General features: G+C 45.0%; 1 protein-coding gene across 9 annotated transcripts in view; it reads left to right on the top strand.

Moving 5' to 3' along the window:
* The first annotated feature begins 130 nt into the window (after positions 1-130).
* grin1a (glutamate receptor, ionotropic, N-methyl D-aspartate 1a) overlaps positions 131-13,040 on the top strand; it is a 37,657-nt gene continuing 24,747 nt past the window's right edge. For 2 of the 9 annotated variants that reach the window (XR_003974010.1, XM_030341958.1), the window contains exons 1-5: positions 132-841; positions 5,598-5,732; positions 7,803-7,979; positions 10,743-10,805; positions 11,831-11,928. Coding sequence is in view for 8 of the 9 variants with exons in the window: in XM_030341958.1 (XP_030197818.1) it covers positions 593-841; positions 5,598-5,732; positions 7,803-7,979; positions 10,743-10,805; positions 11,831-11,928 (722 nt within the window). In the remaining variant the exon portion in view is untranslated. Of the gene's footprint in view, positions 842-5,597; positions 5,733-6,021; positions 6,058-7,802; positions 7,980-10,742; positions 10,806-11,830; positions 11,929-13,040 lie in introns of those variants that run through there. The other 7 variants (XM_030341959.1, XM_030341957.1, XM_030341963.1 and 4 more) reach the window with 6 other exon arrangements.

Below are 13,040 nucleotides of genomic sequence, written 5' to 3'. Positions count from 1 at the left end.
CCGTTACCTCCTGCAGCTGTCCGGTCACTCCAGCAGAACGGACTGAAGCAAAAAAAAATAATGCACCCTGTATAACGAGCGTGACGGCGCAGGCGCGCGCTCGCTGCGGCGCGCGAGCACAGCTGTCAGCACCAAGGACAGACGCTGCGCCGCGAGCGTCGCATCAGTGTAATCACTTCACCGATGAGCAGAGCGCGCAGCCCACGGATGTCGGTGACAGCGATACCAACACACACTCACACTGGACAGACGACCGGCGAACTGCTTAAATTTTCTCCAAGTCAACGCCACGGACTAGCGTTAGTTATTAAGGTTCTGGATAAGACAATGAAGGTAGTTTTTTGAACGAGTTTTATCGCCATATGCGGCATTTGACGACAACTGATAACGGGAATTCCGACGCATTGCACGTTACGATTTATAGCGCCAATTCCAGCAGGCGCGTGACTCAAGCCGTACGGTTACCGGGCGGGTGAACTCCGTGATTCCCACCACGAGCCGGTGCTGGACAAGCCGACCCGCCAACCGGGAGAAGAGCGAGCGGGAAACGCCGTGTTTGTTTGGCTGTTGTTGGTCGGTGGCGCGAGGAGCAATGCGTGTGTTTCTGCTGGCGGTGCTCCTCTCGTGCTCCTGCGCGCGGGCCGGCTGCGAGCCGAAGATAGTGAACATCGGGGCCGTCCTGAGCCAGAAGAGGTACGAGCAGGTCTTCAAAGAAGCCGTGACCTCGGCCAACCAGATATACGGCCGGGACAAATTCAAGCTCACCGCCATCTCCGTAACGCATAAACCCAACGCCATCCAGATGGCCCTCTCCGTCTGCGAAGATCTCATCTCCAGCCAGGTACACTTTGGATGATCGCCTTCTTCATGCATGCACCAGGCCTGTCCTGTCCCTACCATTTACCATTTACCCCTGTAGGTCGGGTGTCCATTTCACGGGATTTACCGGCTAAACTCCCCACCTCCACCCATGCTGCGATACAGAAGAACCAGATGTTTTAGACGGCTTTAGTCAACGGGGTGTCTTCCCGAGCCCAGCCATGATTCATTATGCCTTAATTTCCCCCGTTATGCTCTGACAGCAGGGTCGCCAATGATGAACGGTCAATCAATGTCTGTAGTCTACGGTCATCTATCATCTGGTTTATTATCCGGTCACTCAAAGCCATTGATCTGGTGCATTTTTAATTCTCTTTAAACTGACAAATATACTTACGTTTTAAAATGCTTTTAACACACAAACCATCTGATATAAAGGTGGTTTGTGTGTGTGTGTGTGTGTGTGTGTGTGTGTGTGTGTGTGTGTGTGTGTGTGTGTGTGTGTGTGTGTGTGTGTGTGTGTGTGTGTGGTGTGTGTGTGTGTGTGTGTGTGTGTGTGTGTGTGTGTGTGAGTGCGAGTGTGTGTGTGCGCATTTGTGTGTAAGTTCTGTTTGTTGGTAGTTTTAACACACAAACCTCATTTTATTCATACCCTTAAAGATTCATAATTGCAATTCCTATTCAGAATGCTGAATTCAGGTTAAGCAATTCCTTAATCCTGCAGTAGGTTTCAGGACAGCATATAGGTACCGGGGAGCAATGCCCATGTGATGTTTGCACCTGTCTCCAGAAATAGGCTTACATCTGAGGTCAAAACCGTGTCCATGAGCTACTTATCCACTGAGCTGAAACGGACACACGGGCGGGAGATGAACCAGGCGTCATTCATAATGTTCTGCATAGCCAGGCTGTTCTACTTTCTGCTGTACACTACACAGATACTGCATTGAAAATCCTGTCCCAAGCAGGCTGGCCCCATTAGACTGAACACACAACATCAACAACTATCACTGAAAGCTGCTATGTCCCCGCACTTTGTTTTGATCCAATTGTGTTTGGATTGAGTCTGATGGTTCTCATGAATTTCTTTCCATTGCTGTAGAGACAAACGCATGAGAACCATGAGACTCCATTCAAACACCATTATATATATATAAAAAAAAAAAAGAGGGGCAAGCAAGAACTGCTGATTGCACCTGAGAACGAACACCAATGAATTAGAGATTTGAAATGATGACACACTGGTGGTAACATCTTTAAGGGTGTTAAAGTGTTTTTTTTAAATGGTAGAGCAGGACTTCAACCCATTAGCCAATGGTTAGGGGGAATCAAACCGTTCTAAGGAATGTTTGCACTCACCGTGTTTTAATAACATAGATACATGGATAAAGCTTCATTTAGTAGACACATCGTAGCTCAGAAGACAGGCAGGTTGCACATCGACTATAGGTATTTATCCATTATGTATATTTATAACATTATGTCCAACAAGCTCTGTTCCCCTCCTCTCATGTGCCATCATGTGTTATAAAGGAAAATCCAAAATGGCTTTTAACGAGGCTACGTCGTCACAGACCGCTCACCCACACAAAAGTCTCTCTCGAGGTCTCTCTCACTCTTTGTTTCGTTATCCGTCTATTTATTGTGTTGCTGCCTCTTTTCTTTCTCTCTGTCTATTCCTTATTTCTCTCCCATTCTACCTTTTACTTCTTTTTCTCTCTCTCTCTCTCTCTCTCTCTCTCTCTCTCTCTCTCTCTCTCTCTCTCTCTCTCTCTCTCTCTCTCTCTCTCTCTCTCTCTCTCTCTCTCTCTCTCTCTCTCTCTCTTTCTTTTAGTATCTGTCTACTTTCATTCAATCTCTGCATCCTATCTCCTTCATTTTCTTTTCTATCTCTCTGTCTCTCTCTCGCTCTCTTTCTGTCCCTGTTTATTGCTTGTTCTCTCTCTACATCTTTCTCTCTCCCTTTCTTTCTCCATCTATTTCTGCAGATGTTCTCCCTCTTTCTCTCTCTCTCTCTCGTTCTCTCTCGTTCTCTCTCTCTCTCTCTCTCTCTCGTTCTCTATCTCTCTCTCTCTCTCTCTCTCTCGTTTACCCTCACTTCTCCCACATGCATCATACATGCCGACAGCGATTGAACTCAACACATGTACTCACACACATTAGCTGTGTTATTCAACGTGCTCCCTGCTACGCTGCTTACATGGACACCTATGTTGTCTCCGCTTCTAGGCATAATCCACGTCTCTAATAGAGCCTGCGAGCATTATACGCACTGCAGCACAACGTTGCTTATCGTACGCTTGTTAAATGCATTCACAGGCAACTCTCGAGATTACAACTAACAATGGTTGTATACTCTTTACGCTGGTTCTCGTGTTTATGTTAGCAAAATGGTCTGTGTTCAATTATCCATATGGCCATATACATTTAGTCATTTAGCAGACGCTTTTATCCAGAGCAACTTACAGTGAATGTGTTTACCGATATGTGTTTTTAGAAGCAGCTCTCGGGTAAGGGCATCTTGCTGCATACTGGTTAGACATGCAGAAATTGGCGGTTGGTCCCAGTACCTTTGGTCTTGGGAGTCGAACAACCTGGCCTAAAGCCACTCCCACTCACCTCTGCTCTATAGTCACAACTCAAACAGTGATGGTTACCGTAAAGTGATGCCTTCATAGTGGGCTTTAGTGGGTAACTTTCAACTGCCGTATTTGTCAGGATGTTTTAAAAATAGAACATCCTAAAACAAGATGGTGTCGGTATCTCCGGGGGATAGTGCCCACTACCTTTTGAATCTTAGTCGAACAAACCATAGCCACAGTTTCCTGACTCAATACAGCTTGTAAAATCCCCTCAACAACAGCTATGGTCACCTTCGTATTCGGCTTAGTGGGCTCACTTGGGGTTCGAACCCAGTGGCTTTTTGGGCTTGATATTCAGGATATCCCCATCACCACTACGCTACTCTGCCCACGTTAGCATCCAACGGTGTAGTGTTGGTGGACGGGCACGGTGCTCTGCTGATGGAGTAGGAGCCCGGTGGGGCAGATGGTAGAGAAGTGATGCCTGGAAGCCATGGTTGCTTGGACGAGGACCTCCGTTCAAGACCCCGCCATACGGGAGCTGCTGCTCCCCTCCAACCAGCCCCAGAATCATCTCCGCCGTGCCAGCACTTTGGCCCTCGTTCTGGGGCCGTGGAGACACACTTCTCCAGGCACTTTCTGAATGAAAAGGAATCTGTGCCATCTTGTTGTTGAGACTGAGTGAGAGTCTTGCTGTTTATCTCATGCTGACTGCATGATTTGTGCGGAAATCAGACCGGAGAAGAAGTGAAGTGAAGAGAAAATGTCCACCTTTTATTTTCTTCTTGATCTACTTTTGTGTGTGGTGTCCATGTTGAAGATGAATAGCTTTATTGAAACAATCAATCGTATGTGTTTAGATACTATGTCATACTGCATTATAGCATGAGTGTAATAAAACATTTTTGGTTTATTTGAAATTATTTGCCAAAGGTACCGTTATCTTGTTATCTAACAGCTGAATTAAATGTGACACAAAATGAACATGGCATATGATAAGATGGGTTAGGAGAGGAAAAGGTCATGATTAAGCAATGACTATATGCTGACAGTGCTGCATAGCAGACTGCTGTGCTTGCACTATGTTGAGTGTCTATACACACAGTGTCTATACAGTGTCTGTATACAACATCTATTTATATACATATATATCATTCTTCTCATGCCCAAGGGGTGATCTCGTTAGGCATTTACTGTTGTGACATTTTGAAAGCAGACTCAGCAGAAATGCTAAAGTCTGTAACATCAACGGCCAAGCAGACAACCAGCAGAAACAAAAAGCAAATATAAATCGATTTTCCGCACTGACTTACAGGGAATTCAGGTACATGTCCTTAGGGAACAGGTAGGGGCTGGGCATCTTGTTCCTGGATGCCTGCAGGTAAAACGTTTTTGGGGTTGAAAATCATTCTGATTTGTGCTGAATGATTTTTTTGTTTGATTCCAATGGCGATTCCATTGCACTCTGTATCCATTTTATTTATTTATTTAGTTTGGTTGTGCAGCACAGGAATTTTGATTTATTCACATTTCCATGTTATACCTTGGTGGTTCTCAGCCTCAGGTTGCAAATGATAACAAATGATAAATGATTGAGTCATTTATTGTTGCCCCCAAGGCGAGTGTGTAGCAACCCTCAAACCCAAGGCATAGTGCTTTAAAAAGGAAGACATCTTGTTAAAAACTTTAATCAACAATCATTTAAAGACAATAAAAATGAAACGAAGAAGGAATCACGTCTCACTCACTGGCAGTTGAAAGAAACACAAACTAGCCGACACTCCCACAGACAGTGACTAGCTGTATTTCCGTGGGACCCTAGTAAATGTAGTGATACGTTGGAACGACCTCCCGAACGCCTTTTGGCTCCCCTGACTGGCCTCTTTTAAAACAGACAAACTCTAGACACTTTATTTAGTGACACTTTCATTTAGCCATCTAGCATTCCCTGCTGTCTTCTTTATGTTTTATCATTATAATGCACTGCCAGATCACCTTGAGATTCTCCCAATAGAAAGTGCGATATAAATCAAATGTATTGTTATTTATTATTATGCTTCTGACCGACCCCTTTTACCACTTACCCGTCTTACCTTGTAATTTATTGTTGCTTTCAAACTGTTTGCGCAGCATTTTGACGCTCTATAAAAAAACGATTATCATTGATACTAACGGCCTCCCTTCTGTCCATGGCAGGTGTATGCCATCCTGGTGAGCCACCCGCCCCAGTCCAACGACCACCTGACGCCCACCCCCGTCTCCTACACCGCCGGCTTCTACCGCATCCCCGTGGTTGGCCTCACCACACGCATGTCCATCTACTCTGACAAGGTGAGCGGGCAAGAGACATCGAGTTACACTGCAGAGAACGAGAGAGAGAGAGAGAGAGAGAGAGAGAGAGAGAGAGAGAGAGAGAGAGAGAGAGAGAGAGAGAGAGAGAGAGAGAGAGAGCACAAACATCTCCTTCTACTCTGAAAAGGTGAGTGGCCAAGAGACATAGAGATATACTGTAGAGAGAGTAACTCACCATGGGCATTACTCTGACATGACAAGGTGAGTGGCCATGAGACAGATATAAACTAGAGAGAGAGAGAGAGAGATACTGAAGAGAAAGAGAGAGAGATTCACCACAGGCATGTCCATCTACTCTGACAAGGTGAGCGGTCGAGAGACATAGAGAGAGGACTTCTCAGAGAGAGATACAGAGGGGAGAATATTGAGTGAGAGAGATATGGAGAGTAGTAGTAGTAGTAGGATAGAGGACCCTAGGGAGAGTTTGAAAAGCTTCTAAGATTCATCATGCCATCACTTTTCATTATGACAGGCCTAATTAAATGGCTTTCCACCTGAAACATTCATAGCAATCATAAATTATAACTGAAACCCCCCTAATATATTTATTGCAAACAGGGCAGGAGCGTCTGTTTGGCTTTGGGTGAATGAACATTTAAACAACCTTTAAAAATTATAAAATGTAAGCCACTAAAGAAATCGAAATATCTCTTATGGAACTAAACTCTTTTTCTTTCCATGGACTAAAGCCATACAGACGAACCATCTGTGCAACCAGAATGCTATGTTCCAGAAATATTCTAAGCACATAACAAACATTTTGCATACAACACATTTGATTTTCCTTCTGGATCATCTATCTTCTTACATATCTCCATCTCTATCATATCTCTATACAAATAACTCTTGTACGTACTATTTTCAGCAACTACCATGGTTGGTTCTAAGATGAGAAGCATTTATTAAGATAAAATGTTTAGGTTTGACAAATGCCCAGGTGCATCTCCTTTGATAGTCAATACACCCACATGCCCATTTATATCTATATATACCTCTGGTAAGGTGCTTGGAGTGACATCACAAGGGGGCGGGCCACAGTTGACGTAAGAGAAAAAGTTCAAACTCCCACCGCCATAACCACAAGCTGATCCACCTGGGCTAAATCCCCTGTTACTCCTGTCAAAAAAAGCTGGAAGGATCATGGCTCCACTGGTTGCTAATATAGGGAGCCAAAGCCTGATGTATGGTATGTGAAATCCAGCACACTATATGACAACTGTTTAATCATTTATCCAGGGCGATGTGAATTTTAGAAACATATCATAAAGGAGGAGGTAGGCATAAGGGAATCCTGATCAAGGATACCTACAGGTAGACTGGGGACACAGGGTTTCAAATTCAGAATGTTTTGCCTAGCAGACAAACACTAGAACATCATTCTTTCGGAAAATCATTATTTACCATTTAGTGAAACCAAACGTTTAAATCCAAAGCGTCGGTCATTAATGAGCAGGTCTGGGTTAGGTCATGGGGAATCTGTCCTATAACCTTTTCGAATCGAAGATGTCCCCAGAAAATCATTATTTATCATTCAGTGAAACCAAACGTTTAAATCCAAAGCGTCGCTCATTAATGAGCAGTTCTGGGTTAGGTCATGGGGAATCTGTCCTATAACCTTTTAGAATCGAAGATGTCCCCAGAAAATCATTATTTACCTTGTTAGCAGAATATTTTATCCAAGGCCACTTTCAGTGAAGTCATTAACGAAAATCTTCCTCTAGGACAAGTACATATGGACTCCGGACATTGAGGATCGAACCCAACTATCATCCCCAAACCTCCACTATTGGCCTCTTCCTCCTCCTCCTCCTCCTCCTCCTCCTCCTCCTCCTCCCTCCTCCTCCTCCTCCTCCTCCTCCTCTTCCTCCTCCTCCTCCTCCTCCTCCTCCTCCTCCTCCTCCTCTACTCTGGCTTCCCCTGCGCATCATTCTCTGGATTGATCTCCCTTTGCTCTTAAGAAATGTGAATTAAAAAAAATGTCTAGATACGTCCCTCTGTGCTCTCCTGTCTGGTATCCCCAGAGCTGACTTCCTTCCTCCCTGACTCCAGAGCATCCATCTGTCCTTCCTCCGGACGGTGCCCCCGTACTCCCACCAGGCCCACGTGTGGTTCGACATGATGCGGGAGTTTCGCTGGAACCACATCATCCTCATCGTCAGCGACGACCACGAGGGGAGGGCCGCCCAGAAGAGACTGGAGACTCTTCTGGAGGAGAGGGAGACCAAGGTGAGGGTCTTGCAAAGGGGGGTCTGGCGGGGGTCTGAGCGCGCGCGTGCGAGTACGCCTAAAACCTATACGTTTTGCTTTGACAACGGCGGCGCTCTATGTCTGTAACCGTTTTCCTTTTGCGTTGTGTGGCCACATCTCTTTCTCACCATTGTGTATACATTTGCTAACATTTCCCTAAAGACATCGACAGCGTCTAATGTGGTGTAATTCAGACAAGTCAGAGTTTGTACGTTGATTTCTACTCATCCTCACGTTGCTTTTTGCCATAGTCCAAATTATCCCGTGTCTATCCACGATGGGAGCCAAATAGCGGAACTTTAACGTGGGGTTCTGCAAACCGTCACCGACTATAGAAACGATTAAGTACCATTTGAGTGCAACTTTAGGTTAGACTGCTGACATTGGAAATCAAACCCAGTACGTTCCGTCTGGGAGGTGAACACCCTTTGCAACTATGGCCACAAGTAAGCTCTGGCCACAGTTGTACCCAGTACCTTTCATACCCTGCAGTCAAAACCCCACTATCCTGTGTAGAGGGAGCGGGTGCTGTTTGCGTTTCCGGTTCTGCAGAGTTCATACTTAACGGATGGATGGATGGCTTTATTGTAGAGACAAAAAGCCCCGCACTCTCATGTCTTAAGCCATCTGGCTCGTTAGGCAAGAAGATGTGATGCACGTGCTATGCTTTTTAAAGACAACACCATAGAAGATAGAGGATGTTTTTTGGCTCTGGGCTGTGTATGTGGGTCAGTGGAGAGCGATACGCTATATTGAGCCTCAACAGATGACGATGATTATGATGATGATGATGATGATGATGATGATGATGATGATGATGATGAAGATGATGATGCGTTCTTGTTTTGGGGATGGGAGGAAGAGGGACTCAGATACCACTACTAGCATGAGTGTATCATGGGATGTGGATTTGGGCCGCTTGGCAGTTGCTTGCCTTTGGTCCCCCCTCCCTTATGGGGCTTGTTGGTGTAATTGTGTTTCAGAGTGGAATGAGTTCTGATTTGGAGCAGTAATTAAATCAGAAGCCCGGTTGAATTATTTAAAGTGGAACACGCTCCGGGATCCACGGGGCGGCGGGGGCCCCCGGTAGCCCCCGGTAGCCCCCGCTCGTCAATTCATCAGTGCCGCCATCGCTTGCCCCCCCCCCCCCCCCCCCCCCCCCCCCCCCCCCCCCCCCCCCCCCCCCCACCTAACAGGCTTTTAAGGCTAGCCAGATGTTTGGTCACGTAACACATCGCTCTTAATGACGGCAGTATGTTCCCTTTTGAGTGTGTCTGTTACTGCCGTTGTATTACACGGTTTATGGGATCAGTAATTGGCCGCGTAGGAAAATGGTGTGTAGGTTTATGGATGCCATGATGCCATGATGCATAGGTTAATGGACTCCGGCAGGCGAGGACACCTGCGATACGCGACATACAAGTCCTGAATTGCGTTGGCTGCTGTTTGATGCTGTTGTGATTTGTGTTTGTTTGGTAGTTTTGGTGACACTGTTACATTCCCATGGAGGGAAGATTAAGGACTGTGTCTGATGGGATTTGTGATGTTTTTAACCTCAGGTTATATCAACTTCCTCAGTTACAAAATTACAATCGCATTGCTACACGATTTTCACTGAGCAGTTTTGAGGATGCACAATATACAATATATGGACAATGATAATACACGTTTTGAGTTACCGTTACTATGGAAACATTGCCCTCAAGCAACAAGTTTTAAAATGCAGATTTAGGAATTATTTAGTTGAAGGTGAATTTGGAACTCTTCAATCTAGTTGGCACGTTCATTGTTCGATCTAAGACGTTAGTAAGCAAGAAAAAAGATTTTTCACCAAAGGCTGTTTTTAAGGCCATCTTATTGAAACATTATCCCTTTCAATCCCATGGCAACCAAGTCCTGCAGTTACAATGTTCTCTTCCAAGGTCTTATTAACAAGAGGCAATGATTACCTATTACACTTCACAACCAAAGCAGATGCTCTGCACGCATCGAGCGAGATTTGGAGCTGTTAAATGTAAGCCAGTTCACATTGTCATGGTAATGACTCACAAGTGTTATGTTTAACGTCAGAAATTAAAAACATAATGCGGCAAATATCATGACCTGATTATAGAAGACTCCTGGGTCAGACAACTTCATGGATCAATGTCGGTTTTGAGAGAGAGAGAGAGAGAGAGAGAGAGAGAGAGAGAGAGAGAGAGAGAGAGAGAGAGAGAGAGAGAGAGAGAGAGAGAGAGAGAGAGAGAGAGCGCTGTGGTGTGCTCAGTCGAGGGTGTAGTAGCAGGAGAAATCTGTGAACCAAAAGGACTCTGTCTTCTGCTGTAAAATGGCTGCCTGTCTAAAAAGCAGTATTCCCGTGTGTGTTCCAACAGAACATTCCGGAACAAACAAGAGTACAAAATGGTGACGGTTAACAAGGGCGAAACAATGTGTTTGATGTTTCAGGGTGGAAGTGTGAAAACGAGGACTTGTTTCAGAGATATATTTCCCTGATGGGTGTTTGCTGTGCTACATCTGTTTAAACAATGTTGTGATGTTGACAGCGGAAGGACCTTTAACGCTAAAGAGAGATGCCATCCTCGTCCTGTCTCTGGTTGCTCTTTGCGAACCCCACGTCTAAAGGTCCCGATTTGAAGCAGAAAAGTGGGAGATTTGTTGGAATGCTTTACTGCCCTTCCATTTTCAACTGTTTATAATATTTTTCTGTGTCTGCATATTTTCTCTGTGCACATTACTCATCAGAATAAAAAAAGGAACTATGAAAACCTCGACCAACTGTCCTATGACAACAAGCGAGGACCCAAGGTATATTTGCATGGTCAATGCACGCCGCCCACCAACTCTCCAAACGTAGCAACTAGAAAAAAAATCTTTCCAGCCACCAGCCGACCCAGAATTGCCCCCCCCACCCTTTCTCTCTCTTGGTAGCACGTGTTTTCTGATTTTGATTTTCTTTTACTTTCGAGGCATTTCCCTATGATTTCACCGAAGAATGACCTTTTTCTTGCCATGAGGAATAAAAAGTGAAAAAAAGAAAAAATACTAAAAACGAGTGAACAGCAGCCGCCCCCCCCTCCCTCCCCCTCTTTCCCCCCCCCCTTTCCTCGTCCCGCTTTTATCATTTTTCATTTTCCAGGAAATGCATGTACACACGCACAAACACACACACACACACACAAGCACACACCGGAACAATGACCGTTCCTCGCTGAGCAGCCGATGGCGTGGAACAAGGCTGCTACTTCCTGTTTGACGTGTAGCGCTACCTCCTAACACACACACACACACACACACACACACACACACACACACACACACACACACACACACACACACACACACACACACACTTTTCGACAAAAGTTTTAATTTTTTTCGGGGGAGGGAAAAAAGTAACCCCCTCACCAGCCACCCCTGTCCTCCTCTCCCTCACCCCAACCCTTCACCTGTTTTTAGTTCCCGGTTGCATTGACCTTCGCCCTAACATGCACGTCTTCCCCCGGAGCCTTGACAATCCTCAGTTTGCATGCCACAAAAAAATGCTAGATGATTTTTTTCCCTCCAAGCTTTTTTTATTTTTATTTTTTTAGTTCCGTTCAGCCGATTCCCCCCGGATCGCATTTCTATTTCAAAACTTTTTTTCTTATATTTTTTTTAAACCACTACCACTAGGTAGCACTCTATCTCCGTATTTTTTTTTTTTTTCTGAAAAAAATACCAAAACACCACCAACCGACGTGGCAGAGGGGCAGGTAAACCAACGAGGTGAGCATGGTGTCCTCCTTAAGGGAAAAGTAGCTGGCTTGACCTTTCTTGTGCCTCGATCGCAGGCAGAGAAAGTCCTCCAGTTCAGCCAGGAGACTAACTTAACGGCCCTGCTGTTGGAGGCCAAGGAGCTGGAGGCCCGCGTCATCATCCTCTCCGCCAGGTGACCACGTCCCCCCCTCCGCCATTTAGAGCCTCGCTCGTATGCGGGGAGTCGTATTTAAGAATTTATTTTATGAATATATGAATACATAATGAGATCTATCTGTGTTTATTCTGTAAAGCACTTTGAATTGCCTTTGCTTGCCTCAAAGGGCGATCTATGAATAAAGTATGATTTGATTTGATGAAGCAGAACATCCGCCATTTTAGAAGGGCCCTGCTTTTGATATGACGAGTGGGAGGGTGGTCCAGCCGATTTCTGATCTCTCTAATCCTAGTACTGGACACGCCCAATTATGATGTCACTACAGGGTAGATATTTAAATGGTTTATAATGGCTTATCATTACAGTGGTAGAAATTAGGCCTTTCTCGGTCCTTATATTTCCTCATCCAGAAGATCGGCCGTTTGTGCTCTTCATCTTCATTCAGAACATCCACCCTTTTAAGACCTGAGGACAACCCCATTACTCTTCAGACGCTAATTCAATTACCAAACATAGATCAAAGTTGGGTTGACCACAAGGTCCCATGATGATTAAAGATGAAAAGAACAACTATCAAGCCTCTGCTCTACAACTGACATGGCAGTTGGAACAACTGCAATACATATGTCTCCCCTGGTGTTAGCGTTGTCCTTCAAACGCTATTCATCTCTTAAAAAATACTTTTTAATCCTTACATTTTAAGGGAAACGGAAAGGAGTTTAAAGATTTTGCACAATTTAATTCTCATTAATGAGTGTGTTAGTCAAAATGCAGAAAATAAGTAAATAATCCTTTGAAAATCTCTTCAAAAAAATGTTATATGCCATTGGGCACCTTGCCTCCAAATGGCCTCGTTGGAGGGATTCTTTTTTATCTCCAGCACCCATAAGCTCATTAACCATCGGGGACCCTTAAACCCTCTCAAATGATCAAAATGGCTGATTCAAAGGCCAGCTGCCAGCGGTCAGACGCCGTCAGAGGCCCATGGGCACTGACCCTGATTCCTCTGGTCCAAAAGCCATCCCTACTTATCAGGGACATCCACTAGCAATCGTTCGCCGCTCTCGACTCACTATTTCTCCATAATTTTGTCTTTCCATGTTACTCTCGATATCAACCTAGCGTCA

The sequence above is a fragment of the Gadus morhua genome, chromosome 19, assembly GCF_902167405.1.
Source record: "Gadus morhua chromosome 19, gadMor3.0, whole genome shotgun sequence".
Taxonomy (NCBI): domain Eukaryota; kingdom Metazoa; phylum Chordata; class Actinopteri; order Gadiformes; family Gadidae; genus Gadus; species Gadus morhua.
The sequence above is the reverse complement of the archived record's forward strand: the minus strand, read 5'-3'. Positions and strand labels throughout refer to the sequence as shown.